At 37.3% G+C, this 21,829-nt stretch overlaps 1 protein-coding gene across 7 annotated transcripts in view; it reads left to right on the plus strand.

Annotated features, from left to right (window-relative positions):
• NLGN1 (neuroligin 1) overlaps nt 1–21,829 on the plus strand; it is a 429,421-nt gene that overhangs the window by 233,460 nt on the left and 174,132 nt on the right. For all 7 annotated transcript variants that reach the window (XM_039713806.1, XM_039713805.1, XM_039713804.1 and 4 more), the window contains one exon: nt 7,115–7,267. In XM_039713806.1, the coding sequence (XP_039569740.1) occupies nt 7,115–7,267 (153 nt within the window). The remainder of the gene's footprint in view (nt 1–7,114; nt 7,268–21,829) is intronic.

Raw genomic sequence — 21,829 nt, forward strand, 5'->3', positions numbered from 1 at the left:
CTCAAGACTGCTGGGATGTCTGCTGGGTTGATAGAAGCCCTCTCTGCTGAGACCATGCATTTCCCAGTGGAGGAGCAGGATCAGATGTCCTGTATTTTTCTGAACTCCTGCATTTTTGTGAACCTGGTCTTTTGTGAAACTCTAGCACCAGTTGTACGTGCAGAACTGAAGAGTTCACAAACTTAGTCATATGTGCTTGGGTACGAGAAGCAAGAAAGACAAAGACCAAGCAAAAGGTCATGTTAGCTGGTCATGTTTCTGCTAACCTGTCCTTCAAAGTCTTCAATTTTGTAGTTTGGTAAATTTTAGGCAGTGTAAAATCCTTCAAACAAACAGCTGTGGAGAAAATAAAATAAATGCCAAACTGAATGAATGATGAAATTTGAGCATTAGGGAGAGTGGGCTGTACATGGTGCAAAACAGCTGCTATCAGATAGGCATAGAGTCCAAGTTATATAAACAATGCCCAGTGATTTCTAAAATGCCCAGGATGGTCAAAAAATCCGTCAAAAAAATCCATAAATCTCATGTTATTTATTGTATTATATCTTTCTGAAGATTTTCCATAGCAGCTTCTTGTAGCGAACATCTGGAGAGCATTTTGTGTTGTGCTACTCAAATATCTGAGTTTGATTAGAAGATTTCTCTTTAAAACACTGTTCAATAATCCTACTCCCATCAACTGCTGCATACCACTACCACAGTGTTGTGGTCCAAACCTTGCCAGGACAAGCACTGGATTCAGCAATCAAACTTGGATCTCTGGTATGTGCTGCAACCAGTAGACCAGGCTTAATTAGATCATTTTTCATTTTTGTTTTCAAAAGACCCAAAGGCAGTAGTGCACATTACCAGCTAATGATCTGCAAATTTGCTGTTTAAAAAATGAAGGTGTTTTCAAATTCTATGAGTGTGAACAGTCAGAAATCATATAAATGCCTTTTTCCCCCAGTCTGGATTCATTATTCTTTCTGTTTAACCCTTTCATTCCTACACTTTTATTGCTTACCTGTTTTCAGTAAACATTGAACAACTTGAGCAGGAACCAAAAACAAGTGTGGCAAAAGCATGTTCAACCAGTGAGAAGTGGGCTTTCCCTCTTTATAGCAGTGGTGGATTTGCCCATTTGCTGATCTGCAGGTATGCAATATCTAGTGTAGATGCAAGAGTTACCTTCAAATTTCTCAGCAGTTGCACAAAGTGTAACTTCCCCAGTCTGGAAACAAGACTTAGTTTTAAAAAGTGAACTATTTTAATCTTATTGTCTTGTCTTATTCTTAATTCTGGTCAGACAATAATTTAATTTTGCAAAAATTAATAAATAACAAAAATCAGTGACTCTTATGCACCCTTAGTTCCTGCCCACTGAAATCCTAAGCATGACCTAAAATATGGCAACACAAACCATTAACCAGCCAGTGTACTCTGGGATCAGAACTGGACTTCTAAGTAGTGAGTGTTGTATGAAATATCCATGAAGGATTGCTCAGAAATGAATTCTCATCCACTGCTCTATCGTACACACCTTGCCTGGCACATCAATCTGTAAATCTTAAATCCTTATTTAGTCCCCAGAGCTGTTTGAGCATCTCTCAGTCTTTAATGCATTCAGCCTCACAGCATCCCCCTGCAACACAGGAGTGCTGCTATTCCATTTTTAGAAAGGAGGAGTACAGATGCTGAGTCTGAGGAAGGCAGACACCATGTCTGTTGCTGAGAGCACATGCCTCAGAAGTGGGGTCTGCACTGCAGTTGATAGATGCTTCTGCTCTTCCCTCCTGCCTTTCAATTTCTCCTGTGGAAAAGGAGACAGATTAGGAACAGATGCTGCTGTTTGCTCACAGGCTGTAACTGTGATGATTCTGATAATTTAGTCTGGTGCTCTGTCTTGTATGGGCTATTGGACTTCGTTGGCAGAAGGAAGTTCTTAGTCCAGAGCATGTTTTAAATCAAAAAATTAAAAAACAACTCAAATTTTAAGTTGCTAATGATGCAGAATTCATCTACAAATCCCCTCCTATGTTGAACAGACTGCAGTGCCATTGGTGTGAAGGAGCACCTTGCAGAGTTGAGTCTCTCCAAACCCCCTATCACCCCATTGGGACTAAAATACTCTGGGATGCCAAGTTTGACATTCAATCTGCCTTCAGCTGTCATGGTAAGGAAGAGGGGCAGCAGCACTCTCTGTCTGGCAGTGGTTGCACGATTTTGGACTTGAGGGATCAGCAAACAGCAGAACACATTTGTCTGCCCTGCAAAGCAACCACATGCTCCAGCCTTGATTACAGCCTTCAGTGAGAGCCAGCCAGGCTGGGGGAACAGATCTGATCACTTTGGGTGAGCTTGTTGACTGATGCCCATAGCCAAATCCATGATTCCTGTTCCTCCTGTCACCCATCCATGTTAGCTCCCTGATTTCCTCTCCAGAGTACAGCTTCCAATGCCACTTGCACATTAAATTGTGCTGATTATATTTTCCCTTTACACACAGACACTCTGTTCAAATTGTGTCAAATTTTTGTGGTGATGTTATTAATACTTGAAAACACGCATGATAAAATTCTGACAGACCTTTAATTTAAGTACCTCTTTAGGGCTTCATTTGACTTTCAGCACTGCCAAGCATTGCTTGTACAGTGAAGAGTCTGTCAGCTTTTGCCGTTCTAACCATCATCCTTCAATAATTTAAAATGACTACTTACCTGGCTATTGAGGTCCTACTCTAATGGGAATCTGCTCCAGATGTTTACCTGTAAAAGCTTTGGCCTTTTTCATGCTAGGATAACATTCATATAGTCCTCCATCAGGATCTCAAGTAATTTTCAGGTGAAGGTAGTTAAGGGTTTGAGAGTGCACTAAATGATCCCCTGGTTTGACAGGTAGGAAAACAAACAAAGGGAGGGAATTCTATTTGTCTGAAGCCTGATGGATGCAGGCTGTATTTTAAAATAGAAAACATATCTAAAACTCCTGACAGAAGCTCTATAGTTACTTTAATAGTCTCAGAATATCTAGTTTTATATCTAATTTTAAAAATGTGGCATTAATAGATGTTTACATATTAGAATTAAGTGCACTAGTTCATTAAGTGGTAGTGCATCTATAAGGCATCTGATGGATTCAGACTGGAAGGTCAAATGCTGTTAAAAGTCTTTAAAATTATTATGAGTAGTACTGATTGGTACCATGCTCTACTTAAATATTTTCTAAAAAAGCTCATGGAAGAGTTACACACATATCCACATAACATCCTATGGAGGGCACACACAGGTTTTGCACTAACCAGTCTGAAAGTTTGCCACTGTTCTAGTCTTGTTTCCTGTTCAAAACCCAAGATTTACTTAACAATCTGCATCAAGCTGTCACAATTTTTTATGCCATCTAGAAAAGCAATGCTTGTGACATCGGTGCTAAACTAATTATCTTTTTGTGTGAAGTTGTCTCAAGGTAGGCTTTTTTTTCCTTTCCCATTTTAGTTGTTCCCTGCAAATTATGCTTGTTAAGTCACGTGGCCAATTCACAGCAGTTTTGAATGACTGAAGCTATAATTATGTTTTGTTATATATGACAATTGTGACTGATATTCACAGTCAGACCTGGTTCCCTGTTGTGTAATGTAACAAACATAGAATAAAAGTCAGCCCCATTCCTAAATTGTCTGTACCACAATTAAGATGAGACACAAAAAGTAGATGCAACAAACATTAGAAAGGTAGAGAAGAGAATGAATAATAGAAATAATTACAAGAAAGTTAATGTATATGTAATATAAATAAGGTTATTCTCTGCTGTACAGTAAGATCTACTTAGATGTTTTATGAACTAGCAATTTAAAACCAAACAAATCACAGCACTCAAAAATTATATGTGTGACTGAAACCAGAACTTAGTTGAATTTGAGAAGGATTTTTAACAGTGCTATCCTTGCATATGTCTTTGAAAAGATTAATGTGTCTCTTTTTAATTAAAGCAACACTTAATAAAAAGCAACAAAAATGCAGAACACAACTAAATTAAATCAGTCTATAAATCTACCCTTGGCAGAAATGCCACATTTACACCTAAAGTCTTGAGGTTCAGAATGAGGTACAAACACAATAGCTATTAATCTGCATCCATGAATAACTATTAATCTGCATATGAAAGTGTAACTACAGTGTCCTGAGATCACTCCAGCACATGCATAAAAAGGACTGACACCAGCCTGAAGGAAAAAAAGAAGGATGTATCATTTATGGTCAGGTTTTGAAAAGTACCTGAGTACCAGAAATATCAATTATTTACTTCATTGAGTTGGACACTTAACTTCAATAATCACTTTTGAAAACTGCATCTTTCTGCTACTTTCATACCAATATATAAAAGTGTTCCCCTCACAGAGTATTATCTTAATTCTTCCTCCATTTTAGTTTTAAAGAATGAGACTTTTCATGGAGGAACATTTTAAGGTAGGAATCAATTCTTGATTACAGTCTGAATTTTTTGCTCTCTTCCTTCGATCTTATAGTTTAATAACCTGAGTTGCTAATAACACATGTACTTAAACAACACTTTTCCAGCTGAATACTTGCACCTTTCAAACATTCCTGTCTGTAGACTGCAATTGATATGAAACCTCTGACCAAAATGCAGTGATCTTTCTTTTTCCCATGAAGAGCTCCACAGCTTTGTATAATCCATAGCCCAAAGTGCCACCACCTCAGCTGAATGCTGCATACCCTGGCTGATGTCTCCAGCAGAGTTCTAGATTCTCCCTCAGAGGGAGAGTTTCCCTTTTGTGGGAGGGATTCCTCTTATGACTGATGGCTTTGGCAAAGCAGCATGAGGAAAATTCATTCTGCATGTCAATTGCTCTGACATGGCACAGAGGCAGAGCTGGAAACTGGCCTTCCCTTATCTAGCTGATCTGTAATCTTTACAAGGATATTAGTAGTATAAAATAACAGTACTGTAGAGACAGAAATTACTCAAAGAATAACTTCCTTATATATGAGATTTTTATTCATGAATGTGTGCTTCCTTTCTCAGATAAAGGACACTCATTCTTTTCTAAATATTCCAATATTATTTTCCAGATATACAGGCCAGTGATACCAACATTTCATTGCTGTTCACAGTTGGTGCTCTGTAATTCTATGTAATTTTAATTAAAGGAGAATTCTGAGACAGATTCCCCCTGTGTTACCATCAAGCATACAATTAACTGTGTACAGTTTCTGCTGGGAACAGTCACACAGTGATTTCAGATTAATAATTTATTATTGCTTCCATATTTGTATCAAAAAAAAAAAAAAAGGCAGCATAGACTAAGAAAAAGCATCTACTAGAAACAGTATATGAATTTGGAAAGATTTTTTTCTTCAGTGTAGATTTTAAACCTGAGAAGCTCATAACTCCATCCTATGGACAGTGAAGATAAATAATCTCTGCAGCTTTACACTCTGAAAGTTGTATTTTGGAAAGCCCTCACTAAAAGCACAATCAAGGAGAGCAATACAAGCAATTTCATGCACAACCTTTCATCATCTTTTTGGTCTTGAATAAGTGATTTTTCTAGCACTTCCAATATTGAAGGCCCAATTTCTGATCTTGCCTGTTCTGGCATTTTGTTCAAATCAGAATCAATATCAAAGTAATAGTAGCAGTTGGCTTTTTATAAACAGAAACATCTGTGCTGCTGTTTTTCAACTAATTCCAAAAGCAGGGTTTTAGTGTAGCTGCCCCCACCTACTCCTTACAGTGCTTCAGAAACAATTCCAGCAGTTCTGCAGAGAGCTCCCTTGAAAGCTTCTAAACTAAGATCCTTCCAAATCAAAGGAATAAACAATACATCTGAGGTTTCTTCAAAAGCTGAAGGAAGCAATCAGAGGAGTTACTTGAATACTGTCATAATGACCAAAAAAAAGTGGTTTTGAATCAGAATGTTCAGAGCAGTTCATCACTGGGAAATTTTCCTATGCTCACTCGCTATTAGCTTTTTTTAAATTTTGAGTGACTATTATGCCATATTATGGTTTGGGTGGTGGAAGAGACTCAGGCACCCAGTAATTCAGAACAAAATGCAATTTAATCAGATGTAAGAGTTTAAATTTACGCCTAAGCTGATTTATTTCCTGTCCAACAGAAAACCCCTAACTTTTAAAAACATATCAGCCCATACTAGCTGTTTTGAATTGGTACTCAGGAACAATTCTCCCCAAGAGGAGTAACACTGTTCATATATTCAAAATTTTATTCTGAGTAGATGCATCTGTTTGCAAATAAGACTGTTTGGAGGTGGAGGGATACCTAAATCCAAACTCAAAACACTGTGACAATATCTAATTTTTTTGTCAGAGAGAATGGCAGAGCTTCTAACATTTTAAAACTATTCCCTGCCTTTGATGCCACTTTTGATCGTCTTACAATTTTAGTTTTTGAATACAGGGTGGGGATTTTTCGGTACTGTTTCAGGCAGTTATTTTTCAAACTATTCAGACCTTTTAATGATTTAGGAAACTAAGAAGTATCCATGTACCTTAAACTTCAGGATCCCCTGAAATTATCAATAATCTCAATTCAAGGTCTAAGTGCTAAACAACTTTTAAGTACTTTTTGACCTCAAACTGCAGATCCATCCAAAGACAGCTGTTTTTACACCACTTTTACAAATTAGTGGACAGGAAAAAATCAACACCTTTATGTACAAGCAGAAATCTTGTTTATATTAATATGTTGTATTTCCCTTAGTTAAGAGAACAGCAAGTTGCACTGAGCTTTCAGAAGTGTTCAGCCAAAATGAGCTCACTCTTATGTTAGTAGGCATTAGATAGAAGGCACCCAATTCAGCAGGGTCAGAATCAGAGCAATGCCTCACTGCATTTGAGCAAATGTGTTACCATTTTCAGTTCCTTTCTGCTTTTCAGAGTGTTTAAAAAATAAGAGTTTTAGTTAACGAGCAAGTCACAAACAAGCACTTGTATCCACCTGCCCATTTCCTTATGTAAAAGATGTTGCTTGAGAAACACTTCGAGAAAAAATAACCTCACTAAGAAAATAAACAAAAAAAAAAAATATTGCATGTATCTTCTTTGGTGCTTTCTTGAGATAAAATGTGTCTTAATATTTTTTCCAGACATTCGGGACAGTGGGGGACCTAAGCCTGTGATGGTGTATATTCACGGAGGGTCCTACATGGAAGGCACTGGAAATTTATATGATGGCAGTGTTCTAGCAAGTTATGGGAATGTGATAGTCATCACAGTCAACTATCGCCTTGGGGTACTTGGTAAGAAGCTTTCAGCTTTCCACTAATCCCTGCTATCTGCAATGCAATTCATATTATATGTGAGAATGTACTTTAAAAACTGCAGGAGAGAGACGAGAAGTATTTTTAAATTTTCTTTGTCAATATAAGGTTTGTATGCTGGGGATGAGATATAAAGACATTGCAGGTATTTTCTGGAAGAGCCTGCTGTCATGCTGCATGAAACAGGTATTCCCATTGCTGAGCTGTCCAGGCTGAAGAGTTTCTCTCTTTTTATTTTTCCTTTATTTTTTTTTTTGTTTGTTTCTGTGAATAACACTGATGCTTTAATAGATGGGTAAATTAATTTCTTAAAAGCTTCTAAGCCATAGAGGGTAGGGTTTTCTATTGGAATGAAAGAGAATAACATTGAATTAACATGATTTTGTCATGCTTTGAAAAAATGAAGAATGTTATGAAAACATCTTTTTGCCTGTTTTGAACTTCATTGGGGTTTTGAGTAATGGCATGTGTGTCATTCAAGTACGTCCAGTATTTCTTTCCAGATCATGAATTAGAGAATGAAAGAGTTACTTTTGATTGTTTCAAATACATTCAATAGAATGTACTCGTGCTGTTGGTGTGTGGTCTTCCTCTGGTACCTTGTATTTACAGAAAAAAAATTACTCTGCTATTTTCTCAGAATAGTCACATGCATGATAAAGTCCACCAGCTCTTGAGTGGTGTGATTGGTAGGGGGTTCTTCTGCATACTCTACCAAAATATTGCATGCTAAGACTCCTGAAAGCAGGGTTTGGGTCCTGGGATATAATGGAGATCAGAACAGTAACTAGAACACTTCCATAGGTGTGAGGGTATTCCCTGTAACATCTGAGAGGGCGTGACAGACCAAGTGTCATTCACAGCAGGGAATTTATTCTGAAGACCAGTCAATTTTATTTTCAAGTGTCTGCTACTCTGCTTTACTTTTGGGTTGTTGGTTTTGGTTTTTGTCATTGTCCTGTTCTTGGTGTTTAGAATTTGGTTAACTCAGTCTCCAAGTGCGTTGCTTCTGCTTTGCTCATCTGGGTAATTATCTTCCAACAGTTTAATTGTTGTTAAAAATTTGACGCCCTAATTTCAGGGGGACAGAATGGATTTTAACTTTAGATTTTGAATTTAGTCTACTGTGATTGTGTTTTACAAGGGACTGAATAATTTCCAGAGAGATCATAACTATTATTGTCTGGATTTATTTCCTTGGTAGTGGAGATTTCATTTGTGATGTAACACTTTAAGTGAGTTCTGGTATTTTGTATGGTTTTCTTCCTTCTGTTTTCTTCCACTTGTTTTCTAATTATGTGATGACTTAAAGTCCTGGACTCATATTAGTACAGAAGTTAATAATCTGATACCTTTGCCTCTAATCAACATTTCAGTTTTGCACCAGTGCCTGTCTTTGATGTCTCAAACAATATTTTTCTGTATTATATGCCAGTATAAAAGAAAGTATCTATTATCTGAAAGGGCTGTTTATTTTTGTATATTATTTAGTCTGATTCCTAAGTCATTAGTAATTGCAGTGTTTAAAAGGGGTAGTTGCTTGAAAGATGAAAATTAACATACCTTTGTTGATGATAATGATTTTTGCACTTGTAAATTAACTCTGATCACTGAGGTAACCCATAGCTAACATCTCATCAGCTTAGGAGGATTTCATTTTTGTTCATTGTGATTCTTTGGGTTTCATGGTCTTTACTGAGCTTCAAGGGTCAAAGAGCTGATTTTATTTTAAGTGGGACCTATTACAGTAAAACCTCTAAAATTCACAGCAGAATCCAGTGATTGGTATGAATACTTGATACAACGTTCTGCAAACCCTGCAAAAGGTGTGAAGGGTTTTCTTAGCAAAACCTATGCTGTTTATGTAGAAGTCATGCACATCTATTGTATTTGCTGCAATACCCATCATGTATTAAATAAATAATGATGATGTATGATTAAATAGGTAGTGGAGAAACAGAGCAACAATCAGAAAAGAAAGTTTGAGCAGTTTAAATTTTTCCTGCTCTTCCTTGTTTTCTAATCTACAGATACCATCAGAGTAGGACTGTGCAGAATCATCCTAGATATCAGCTTTTAACTTTTTGACATTTTGAAATTCCTGTTCCTCCTTGTTCCAGCAGAATGTTTCCCTTTGCAGTCACATTAAGGTATGGATTTACAAAAGCATAGGGAAAAAATTCTCAGCTTCCCTTTCCTGATCCTATCCCACAAGGGGAGAGGTCCAGCTCCACTGACTGGTGCCTGTGGGGTACCTGGATATCCCTTCACCATTGTGTGAAATACCTGGCTTTACAGGCAGAAGGAAAATTTAAGGAATTATTAACCACATGAGAAGATGTAGGGATGAAGTAAGGTCTGTCGTCTCCCTTTCACATGACCTTTATTATCTGGTTTCTTGTATCAGAATTTTGTAGATAAATGTCTTTATATAGATGATCTCTGTGAGTCATCTGCCATTATTTCACCAAGATGTTGACTTTTCTTAACCAACTGCCATTGCTATTTTCTGTGTTCTTTCTTATGAAAGGTTTATTTAGAGAAGGAGAATGCTTTGGGTCACCACTGGCTACTACTGCCTTCAATTTCAATAGTGGAGAGAAAGGAGAGAGCTGGTTTCTGCTAACTGGGAATGTGTTTCTTCATTTTATTAATTTATATTTTTTGTTCTTGGTTATCTTTAAGCCACAGGACTTTAATAGAAAAAAAGAATTTGTATTGAAGCTCACAAACTGAACAGGGGGAAAGAATAATGGCTAAGAGAAATCTCTAGTTTGAGCACTGCTTTAAATTTCTCATTTTTTCTTCTTTAAGAGGCAGTGGTTGTCCCTACAGAAACAGGAAATTGTCATTCCAAGGGTCTGGATCAAAGGTGGTAATAAATAAAAAGGAAAAATTGTCTATATTTTATATTTTCTGCTAGGCAATCACAATGTCTGCCCTGGGAAGGCAAACATCGTAAACTTTTAGACCAAAATTCATGTTCAAATGGTAGCACACCCATGAGTGAGATTGTCCTCATTATACCTTCTTTAATTATATGAAATGTTCCCTTGTGAGGGGGGTATAGGGACCATTACTGTCATTTAGCCTTGCATTTGTACTGTCACCCTCTAGTTTGAGAGTATTTTCTGGGATTACTGAATAGAAAACACTTATCCAGGTGTTCCACCACTTCAATTTTTTTCTTCCAGTTGGTATTTTTAATGCTGCAAGTAAAGTCACTGCAGCAGACTGGAAGCTCTGATAGCATTACTCAGTACATTATTTCCCAAATAACTGCACTGAAAGCAATGGGGCTCTTCAGTGCAGGGCATCCCCTTGTGACAGAGCCTGGCTGCCCCTAATTTGAAGTGATGTGATGAATTAGGGTACTGGAAAGGTATTTGCTCCTCCTGCACAGAGCTGCTTCTGAGAAGAGCTGTTCTTAGAATTCTGTTGTGTTGTCCAGCCCAAAATTCTACTTTTCAGTAGTGTGTTTTGTGAGCCAGCTGTGCTGGGCTGCAGCATTCATGCCAAATAAAACACACATTAGTGACAGAAAACAGAACAAAGAGGAAAACACTGTCACAAAAGCCCTTTCTTAACTTTTTTAGTGACTGTTGGAGCTTTATGGGTGAATTAGTGGCAGAGGATGAGTCTTATTATGCCATAAAGTGTTTTGTTGCTGCATGTCTGCATACATGAGGAAAATACCTCAGGTTTGAACACCCATTTGCTGCTGTGCAGAGTGATGCCAACCTGCAACCTCTTATTGACCAAAGAGGTGCATGAAATACAAGGACACAGCCCTGCAGTAAGTGCTGGGCAACCTCTGCCAAGCCCAGAATCTCTGCCCTCATCCATCCTGCTCTCAGCAAGGAGCTGCACATTCCCAACAGGCCAGAAAAATAAGGCACAACCTTTCCTTTATGAGCAAGTTTATGTGCATCAGTACTCTGGCAATTCCAGGATGCAGCCTGCTGAACCTTTCACGGCATGAAGAATTATCAGCTGACCATTTGCAGGTCACAGAGATGAGAATATATGATAATGAAAGCTACTTCAGTGCAACTTGGAAATACCTGCCTATTTCAGCAGTCTAATTCCATTGGGATTGACTAGAAGGTACTCTCCTGTTTTAAAACTCTTATCTTCTTAAATAGAATAACATACCATCATTTTTCCCATTGCTTTCGAACCAGATCTGCTTTTTTCACCATTACTCTGATTTTTTCAAATTTATTAATTTGATTTACCCTGATTTTGGTAATGATTTATTTTGTATTGTCTCCATCACATAGTTTGGATGAGTTTTTTTTACTGCCTTGCTCTTTATTTTGACAGCATGTTAACACTACTGAAAATATTAAAAAGAGGATTAAAATTATGATTCAAAATAATGTACAACACAGATATAACACTTTCAAGAGTTGCTTTAGATGAGATTAAAAGGCTTTGATCAACTTTATAAAGATTTTGTGATGAACTGATATTTTGTTTCACTTAATTTTTTTTCCAAATATAGCCTATTATGTTCTTTTTCTGCAACGTGGAGAGCTGTCTCTCCTGAAAAGAAGCCTTTTCACTTCAGTAAAAGTAAGCATCTCATGGCATAGTGGCTATTCAATGAAAGTAAAAGTGCAATAAGAAGGTTTATGTTAGTTAGATATCAAAGGAGATAAAAAATGTACAAAGACTCTTTTTCCTACTTTGCTTAGACTGTGGGGTTTTCTTTTATAGTTCACTATTTAATATCCAGTAAAAGTGGGAAAATGTTTGATCATTAGCTTTGGTGACAAGCACATCCATTACCTTTTTATGAAACCTTAAAGGTACTGTCAGGAGATGGCATTTTATTCCAGCTTTGCTGCACCTCTAAAGGGTCTCTGATGAGCCTCTTCTCTATTATCCATTTCCTAAGATGTTTGAGTAAAAGTGATAGATGAGCAAAAGATTATATATTATTGCCTAATTAAAAGTACATTACATTGAAAGTAAAGATGGAAAATTAATAGCAAAACACATCAAAATGTGCAGTCAAAAATCATTCAAGTTTTCTGAAGTGCAAGAACATGCAGGGAATGTTAATCTACAAATAATTTTAGGGATCCCTGGCAGCTTCATAACAGTTTTCCTTTAGATACAAATGAAATTTTAATATTTTAGGATTGCAAAGTAGAGAAGGTGTCCAGAAGGCCTGATCTGATCCTACCTTAGCCTGGGGCATCACAGAGTCTTGGTATGAAGCCCTCCAAATGAATTTGATTCTAGATAAATAGAAGGAGTTAAGATAGAGATAGTACTGCAGTTATCTATTCCCCCTGGTGCTGTACTTCACAGGGGCTGATTTACACATCCTTAGAATTCTAAAAATGTATTAGACAATTCTTATTTAATATAGCAGGTAACCTCAGGGCAGCCCAGTTTGCAGGAGGCCCAAGCACGGCTCAGCTAGATTTGCAGTGTCCTAATTTCACAGGTCCATTAATAGAATTAGCATTCAAATCTCAGACCTGCTGTCATTAATGACTTTTTAGTGGGTTTTTTTTTGGTGAGTTAGTGCCAGCCAAAGGGAGGTGGGGTATGCAGTGGAGAAGAGAAAGGGAGATTTCCACACTTGGGTCTGTACCACCCAAATGACAAAATGGATGTGAGATAAACAATGGGTTACTGGCTAGAGATCTTTAAAGGGTCAGAGCACAGCAGGCAATATATTTATGAAATGGGAACCCTGAATAAATAGTGCCCTCTTGAAATGAACCATTTCTTTTCTATTTGTGCTTTTTCTAGCACAGCCAATTGACATTATCCACCTGCTTGGATAGATAAATACACACAACAGTTTCTCTATTTTTTAGGGCACAAAGACATAATTTTATTTACCATTGAATAGGTTTCTATCTTGGTACAGGTACATTTTAAATAACATGTTTATTCTGATGTTCAAGACATCTTTTTTGGTAAACAGAAAAATAGCAAATAACAAACTTTAAAACTTTTCATTTTGGCATAAGAACAGTTTGTGTCATTTCTGTCAAGAAAAATTATTTTTTGGTAAGATAAACTTCCTTCATCAATATTTAATCATATAATAAAAGTATCCCAGTTTTTCTAAATAGCAGATTTATCTTTGAGAACAGAATAAACTTGAACATGATAATATTTGCAAAATAGGAAGGAAAAAACACTCAGTGAAGACAAGTTATAAATACCTTACAGCCTCAGAAAAAAAAAAGTAAAAATCTTTGACCCTATTATTCTACATGATGCTATTTGTAATTTTTATCATCTAGCTACATGTAACTACCTTAACTTTGCTCCAAGTCATGTCTGACCAAATTACTTTTGCACCATCACTGATCCCCACAAAACCTTAAATCTACTGTATTCTTAATGTTTGAGCCGTGAAACAGTACCTGTATTTTTCACTATACAGTATCCTAAGACTTTGATTTTCTTGTTATGGGATGGGAGACTTCTTTTGGAGCCAGATTTGGCCCCATCCTTAGAAGCAAACAGAATTTAGGCTGCTCTGCCTTTGCCAGGATGCCAAACTTCCCAGGAAAGGATCTGTCTGACTGTAGGCTAAGAGGTGGGGATAAATTGGGATTTTTATGTCATTTGTATCTCACTGCACAGCATTCCCAAACAGAAGTAATCCTCTGAGTTCCCAATATTCTGTTTTTCAACCCAAGCAGGAAGACATTAAGGAATACTCTGCAGCTCAGCAGCCAAGTCAGGTCTGTGTCCAGCCTTGGTGGGTCGGGAACTCTGCACCCCTGAGTTTTATGCAGCTGTAATTCATGCCCAGAAAAAAAGGTGAATGAAAATCCTTTCAACATTTATGGTAGAAGTAGCAGGACAAGTAGATAGAATATTTCTAAATTCCCAGTTGACGGCATTTAATTACATATATTAAAATAGTTTTCTGAAGCTTAAATTAAGCACTTCTGTATACTGTGGGGCTTTGGAAGCAAAAGATAACTTGACAGGGATTTCCATTGCAAATATTGCTCTCATTTTTCACACATTTCAGTTGCATAAAATTCCTCATTTTATGGGTTTTTTCGTGTGCAAATTAGTTTACATATATGGGTACTAGATCAAATATTATTCTGATACTTCCTTGATGTAGTACCTCATGATATTTTTGAGTCAGTTGAACAAGTTCTGTATTTTAAGGTTGTAGCAGCACTTTTCAATGGTTAAAAAGAGTAATGTGAACAATAGATCTAGAGGTACAAAACTCTCTTGGCAGCAGTACAGGCAAGAGAGAGAGTCCTAAATTTTTTCTTCTATTTAATCTGTGATCCATGCGTAAATGCCTGACTCAGCCAACCTAGAAAATACTACAGTAAAAATGTTGCAATTTGCATTACTTTCTAATGGAGAATATATAGAAGACTGTTGTTTGAGACACTGATTTCTTATTTCCCAAGATATACTGGCAAATAAATATTATTTTGGCAAAAACTGCATTTGAATACATCATAGCATGAAAAACTGCTAGATGAAGATCTCTGAAAGGCCAGAGGAAATGTTGTATATTGGTGAATATCCCTTGTTAAGCAAAGTACAAAAATTGCCTTCCAGCAAATATAAATATTAGATACTAATGCATTTGTAAAAGTATTTTGAATATATCTTGTGTTGTATATGTTGCAAGCTAAAAATATTTTTGAGAAAAGAAAGATCACTTATACACTTTAATTAAGAATTTGAAATATATCCTCCATGTTTCAGGGGGTTTATTGCTTGAGAAATAAATCTTACTGGCATTTTTCATTGTTCTACAGTAATTTCTCACTATTTTTTCAAGATCTTAATGAAATAGAATGAAAGAGAGTTGAGCAACCTTTGTATGGGAGACTCACTATGCATTCAAGAATACTACTGGTTTTAAAAATAATTTTTGCTGTATTTTTTGTCAGATCTTGGATTTTTTTAAATGAAAATATCCCTTAGTCATTATAATTTGTTCATTTTCTCAAGGCTTTCCACGAGGAATTGGTTTGAGAGATCTTAAATTGCCATAGGTATGCTGACAAATTTCTGTACTATTTATTTTCCTACCGAAGAATGAATTGTTCACTACAGAAGCACAGAATATTAAAAGAAAGGAGGCAGAGCACTACGTAGCACCAAATAATTTCAAAAAGATTAGGCAAACATATCCCCAAGCTGTTTTGTTTGCTTAGGTTCCAACATCCCTTGAGTTTGGTAGGCACTTATTTGTGACATCTCACTGCTTCCAACAGGAAACGCATAGGGAAATTAACTTCTTCCCAAAATGTTTGTTCCCATCTCTACTTGTTGGTGTAGTTTATCACGCATTAATTGCTTTGCTTCTGTGACTGAAATTTTCCTTTCAGCTCCAGGAAAATGCTGTGTCTCCCCTGGAGATGGGTTTGCATTTCATCTGCGAGGCTTCACTGAAGCAGTGACACCACGGGGTGTCCTTCACTGGGCCCCCTGTGTGCTGTGGGGCTAAAGGCCATGTGCTTTCAGCTACCCATGAGCCATATTAATGACCCTCTAAAATGCACTCCTGAGCACCCTGGGGATGTTATAATTACTCACTTCATTATGACGTGCCTCTTGAAAACTGTTCTCAAAATATTTTCCTGTTGCCATTATATAGTTCTTAACAAGGATGGCTAAATTATGGTGGACTGAAAGGGAAATGTTCACATTAAGAGGAATATTAACTTTCTTTCCACCATTTTTTTCTGATGATTTACCTCTCCTATGGGGAAAGACTGAGAAAATTTGGTTTGCTCAACCTTCAACTCTGAAGCCTTCAGAGTGACCTAATTGTGACCCACCACCTGAAGGAGCTGCAAAAATGGAGAGGGAGTTTTCACAAGGGCCTGGAATGAGAGAACAAGGGGGAATGGCCTCAAACTGAGAGTAGGTTTATATCAGATATCAGGAAAAAAAATTCTCCTCTGTGAGGGTGGTGAGGCCCTGGCACAGGGTGCCCAGAGAAGCTGTGGATGCTCCTGGATCCCTGGGAGTGTCCATGGACAGGTTGGATGGGGCTTGGAGCAACCTGGGATAGTGGAAGGTGTCCCTGCCCGTGGCAGGGGATGGAACTAAATGATATTTAAGACTCATTCCAATGCAAACCATTCTATGATTTTATTACTTAAAATTTTCTCTTTTGATACTTCATGGGCTTGCACAGCCTGTGTGTTCAAATCTTAAAGCTCCTTTCATTACTGAATTTATCCTTTCATTGTACCTGGTAGTTGTTTGGATGCACATTGTTTGGATTTTGATTATCATTAGGTTCTTGAATTGCTATTAAAAATAACTTAAAATGGAAAGGTACTCCTTATTTCATTTATTTTCTTTCTCATGACAAAGAAATCACTTGACAACTACCTTGCTAGCACAGAGCTTTTCTAATGTGGGTTCCCTCCAGCTAAAGATGTGCTTTAAAAATGTTATTGAAAAATACAAGATATTACCTGCATTTTCCAGCAACAACAAAATTCAACATCTGTGGAAGTGCCTGAATTTCATCTTTGCAGTTTTTCTAGGTAGATGCTGTAGAAGTAGTGATCACAATTTCAAATTTAAAGTTCCATTCTTAAATGGCTTTAAAACAATGCACACATTTCTTTTCCTTTCCCCTCATAAGTGCATAATGTTGCTTTTTTATCCTTTGAAAGTTCTATATAGTTGTTGGCTGGTTTCTTTTTATAAATATTTCATAAGTAGTGTTTTGATCTCTGGTTCAAATTCAGTCATGGCAGCAGATGTTCTTGTTGATAGGTTTCTTTTGAAAGTGCTGTGTACAAACAAATTTACAAACAGGAGTGTATTCAGTAGGTGTTGTGGAACTGATAATATTGAAAAAGTATGATGAAGAATAAATTCTGAGTTTTAACCTTTTTTTTCCTTTTCTTGAGATGTGCAAATTATGAACAAAAAATATTGTTTGGCTATAGTGTATCAAAGATGCAGCTGAAGGTTAGAAAAAAATCTGGATCATCTTAGAGAGATTGAAAAAGCCCTTCTCTTGCAGACAATGTTGCCTTGCAACCAGATCCAGCTCCAGGCTATCACAGAGCAGGTCCTCTTGCAAGGTGGAAATGAGCAGCTGTCATTAGGAATCATCAGCTTTGCTAGAACCTCATCTATTCTTACCAGGACCAAGCACAAACAGGAAATATTGTGTTTGTACAGACCAGGTTTTGCATCTACAGAAGAACTGCCTGGTGCAGTGTCTCTGAAGGAGGTGCAGGTTTTGATTCTGCTGCCTGGAGCACCAAGGAAATCTGGCTCCATGTTTCTCTCTCTTACATTCTCATAAGCAGCTCTGTGGCTCACCACTCCTGAAGTCTGCAGTGCTCCAGAAAGGCTCTGAACAAATCCTGGATATTGCATTCAGGTGTGTGAGCCTTGCTCTGCTTTTATATGGTTCCCTTACAACACTCCTACAAAACAATTTTGAAAAATGAGCCCGAGAGGGTTTATTTCCCATTAATGACTGAATGCTGGCATTTGGATGATGGAAATAGATATGTTCCTTTGTGTGACTGTACAGATGAGAGCTTTTGTCATGAGATTGTGCTTTTCATTTACATGAACTCTTCGTTTGCTGCTGCTAAAACTTTTTAGTCCTTTAAAAGCTTTTCCCATCACATTCTCTGTAGTTTCTCAGTGTTTTCTCCCAGGAGATCTCTATGATTTAGGTAAAGATAATCAATCTCACTGAAAGAAACAAAATTACTTGTGGTGATCAATGTGTGCCAACAGTTAGTTGTTAAAGTCATCCTGCAAAGTTGCAGAACCCAGCAGAAACATATTCAGAACCTGCTTCTTAACTTCTCCCTGCCAAGAGAGCAAGATACAAAAAGCCAAAGGAAATTAAAACAAGCAGGTGAAGGGGTGTGGCTTTCACTGGCTTCAATGTGAGTTTATAGAGAATGAGGAAGATTTAAAAAAACAAACTCAGACCCTTGGTGGCATCCAGCAAAAGGACAAGTGGCAGTGGCCACCACGTATAGAGGAAAGTCCAAAAATAAAAACCTTGTTTATTCTGAAGGTGGTCAGATGCTGGATCAGGTTGCCCAGAGAGGCTGGAGAGTCTCCAGTGCATGGAGATACTCAAACCCTGAGTAACCTGGTTGACTTGACCCTGGTCCAGCAGGGGAGGTGGTGAACTGAAGTCCCCACATGTCCCAGCTGCCCTAAGGCTGTGATTCTGTGATGCTAAGGCAGAGCAGTGGGTTCCGAGTACTGTGAGGGAGCAGATCAATCATTCTCTAGACATCTACCTGGTCTTTTAACACCTGATTATCTTTCATATTTCTTTATTTATCCTTTTTTAAAACACCTGAATATCTTATTTTAACACCTGAATATCTTAAACCTTGTCTCTGCATAGTCTGGAATTGCCTGAAAATGCGTTATCCCATTATAATAGTCTTAAGTAAAAAAAAAAAAAATAATTCTGCAAAGCAATAACCACACTACTGCCTATTTTTGATGTATCATCTACTCACATGAGCTAAGGTTTCAGCCTGTGGCTCATGGGCACAGGAGGGATTACTTATTCCACCATCCCAATGGAGAAAACTGGCTCTGTTTTGACAGTCTGGCAGTGAGAGATAATGATCTGTCTCCTGAAAACTTAACCAGGCTTATACCCACAGCAGAGGTGCAGAAACTTTTTCACACCTAAGCATTCCCAGGCCTTTTGGTAAACCCTGCCCTTACTGCAGCATTACCCTGGACTTGAGCAGGGGGATGGAGGTGAGTAGGAATCAAATGGTCACAGGCTAGATCATGCCCAGCCTTATGTTGTAGCTTTCTCTGCTGGAATTTGGGTTTTTGGGTATGGAGCTCCTGATTTTAAGGAATCCTAAAGATTTTCTGCCTCCAAAGTTATGATATAAGACAATGGAAGACTACATTTTCTCTCCCTTCTTTGTATTTTTTCCTCTTAGGAAAGGATCCAGTGTAAGCTTGGTTTAGTTTGGTGCCATTTATTTAGGTTCAGCACCCAACCACCTGCATCCTGTGTTTTTCTTTGTTTTTGTCATGCCAGAGTGTTTCTTCTGTGCTGTCACTCGTCTCGCTGTTCCTTTTCCAGACAATTTGGCAATTCCTGAGGACATATTTTTTCACATCTCTTGATGCATATTGAAAAATCACATTTTGATAAAGACCAATTTCTTAACTAAAATTTGTCTGGGCTATGGATGAATACATTGCTTAAGGTACATTAGTGAAATTCTAAAACCTTACTTTTTGGAAGCTGATCATACACTAAAAGCAGCAAAAAGGAAAAAAAATTAAATTGCCAATTACAGCTAATAGCTTGCTGCAATTGACATGAATGAAGCAGGTTGAAGGCACTTTTAAAAGCAGCTTCTCAGTAAATCCAAGAAGTGAAATGTTTTGGAATTAAGCAGTTGCAAAAATGAGGTTAAATATCCTGTGCTTAACAACTGGCAGAACCCAAAAATCTGTTTAAGAGACATCTTTGAGGATTTCTCTGTAAGAATACAACTGATAAATGGGTTTGTTTTCCCTTGTGAGTGTTTACATATATCTGGTATTATTTGCTGCATCTCCTTAAAAAAATCCTCCCCTCCAAAATTTTAGTTTTAAAAGACTACAAAAAAATATAACCCAATGCTGGTGACAAACCTTAATATTTCATTAAGTCTTTTCAATATTATCGACTCTTTAAACAACAGTATTTCTAAGGTGAATCAAACAAGTTGAAGCACTTTTTCTGAAAGCTGAAAATGTATTTTGTATATTAAGTCACACATTTTTCAGAAGGAATATTATAGCAGTTTTAAAGATGGAAGAGTTTTAAGAAGAGCAAAGAGCTTGCTATACTATGATAAGTAAAGAAGTAAAGATGAGTCACTGAAACGGGGCTTTCTGAACATTTTTTATATTTATATTTCTCAGCACTGTGTAAAGCACAGATGAAAGGTTAAAAGAGTAATAAACAAAGCTGAAATGTGATTTGGATGGGTAAGCTGCCCTTTGATCTTCAGACTATAAAACACTGCTACCTGGGTCAGAACTAACACCCAGCAGGACAAACAATCACTCATTTGCTGTGCTATAAAATTCACAATTCCTTTTTCTATCCCATGCTAGCAAACATTGGCACTAAAGGATGGAAAGAGAGAATGTAGGAGTTTTAGCAATTTGTGTAATTTAAAGCAACTTTAAACATGTGCTAAAGTTTTTTTTAAAGTTTTCTGATCTTTAACAAATAGCACTATAGGAATGGATTCGCACCAAATACTGAGCAACTTTAAAGATCTTAAAAATACTAAAAATATATGAAATTGTCTAAAACCAGGAGTGAAAATGTAGGTTATGTGAAAAAGAACAAAATCAGTGCTGCTGCTGTTTCAGTTAGACAAGATTGCATTTCCTACTGCACCAAACTGTTCTGCCTTATGATTCCACAGAAACATTGAACATCCTGAGCTGGAAGGGACCCACAAGGACCCAAAGTGCGAGTCCTGGTCCTGCTCAGGACAGTCCCAGCTTCCATTTTCTCCTCTCCATTCATTCCTTGAGAAAGATGTCTATTTCTGTTTAAGTTTCTTGGTTTCTCTGGTATTTTCCAAGCACAACTAACTGTGCTCTCAGATGTGAAGCTGTGCCGTTCCTGTCCTGGGACTGTTCAAAAGGAGGTGGAGCTGTGGCACTGGGGATTTGGTCAAGTGAGCACAGCAGGGCTGGGTTAATGGTTGGATCTGATGATCCTGGAAGTCTTTTCCAACCTTAAATATTCTGTGCTTTGCACGTTGCCCCACCAGCCTGAAGGAGAGGAGAGTCTGAGATAAAATAAAGGCTGTCTCAGGAGCAGGATAGAGAGAAAGAGTACAGGAGGAAACCTAGCCCCTTTAAAAAACATGGGTTTGATATTTTCTTTCTTTTGATGTGCCTGGCCTTTGTTGCTAAAATAGTTTTTGTGGGTTTATAGCCTCTGTGATTTTTGTTGGTCCTGATTAACTACAAATATGAGTAGTTCTGCTGATTGCAGTTAGGTGGCTTACCTGGGTAAAAATAGCATGAAATAGATTTTTAATCAGTCTGACTCTTGGAGAATACAACATAGAAAATAATGAAGGTTTATTCTGAAGGAAACTGGAGTAACAAATATTTTCCCCTAGGAATCTCAGTGCAGGAAAAATTGTGATTTCCACTTGACCAATATTTGGCTGACATATCACAATATTTCGCTGACATATCAATTGTGCAATAAATATTAGTAATTGTAAGGTAATTGTAAGGACATTTATTCTTGATTATCTTATGCCATTTTAGCATTTTACTGGATCACTATAGTATAAACTTTTTTAGGTAAACAAAACCCAAATATTGAAGACAACTTTTTTTTTTTTCCAACGAGAACTACCTCATTCTGACCTCTTTATGTACAATATAGTCACACTATCACATACTGTGAATAGGGTTATCACAAATGCATAGATTGTGTTTAAAAGTGAGACCATATCTTTTAATTATGTCCTTGATTCTAGCAAATTTCAGGCAATAAAAACTCAT

Source organism: Passer montanus, unplaced genomic scaffold (genome assembly GCF_014805655.1).
Source record: "Passer montanus isolate IOZ18808 unplaced genomic scaffold, ASM1480565v1 scaffold29, whole genome shotgun sequence".
Lineage (NCBI taxonomy): Eukaryota > Metazoa > Chordata > Aves > Passeriformes > Passeridae > Passer > Passer montanus.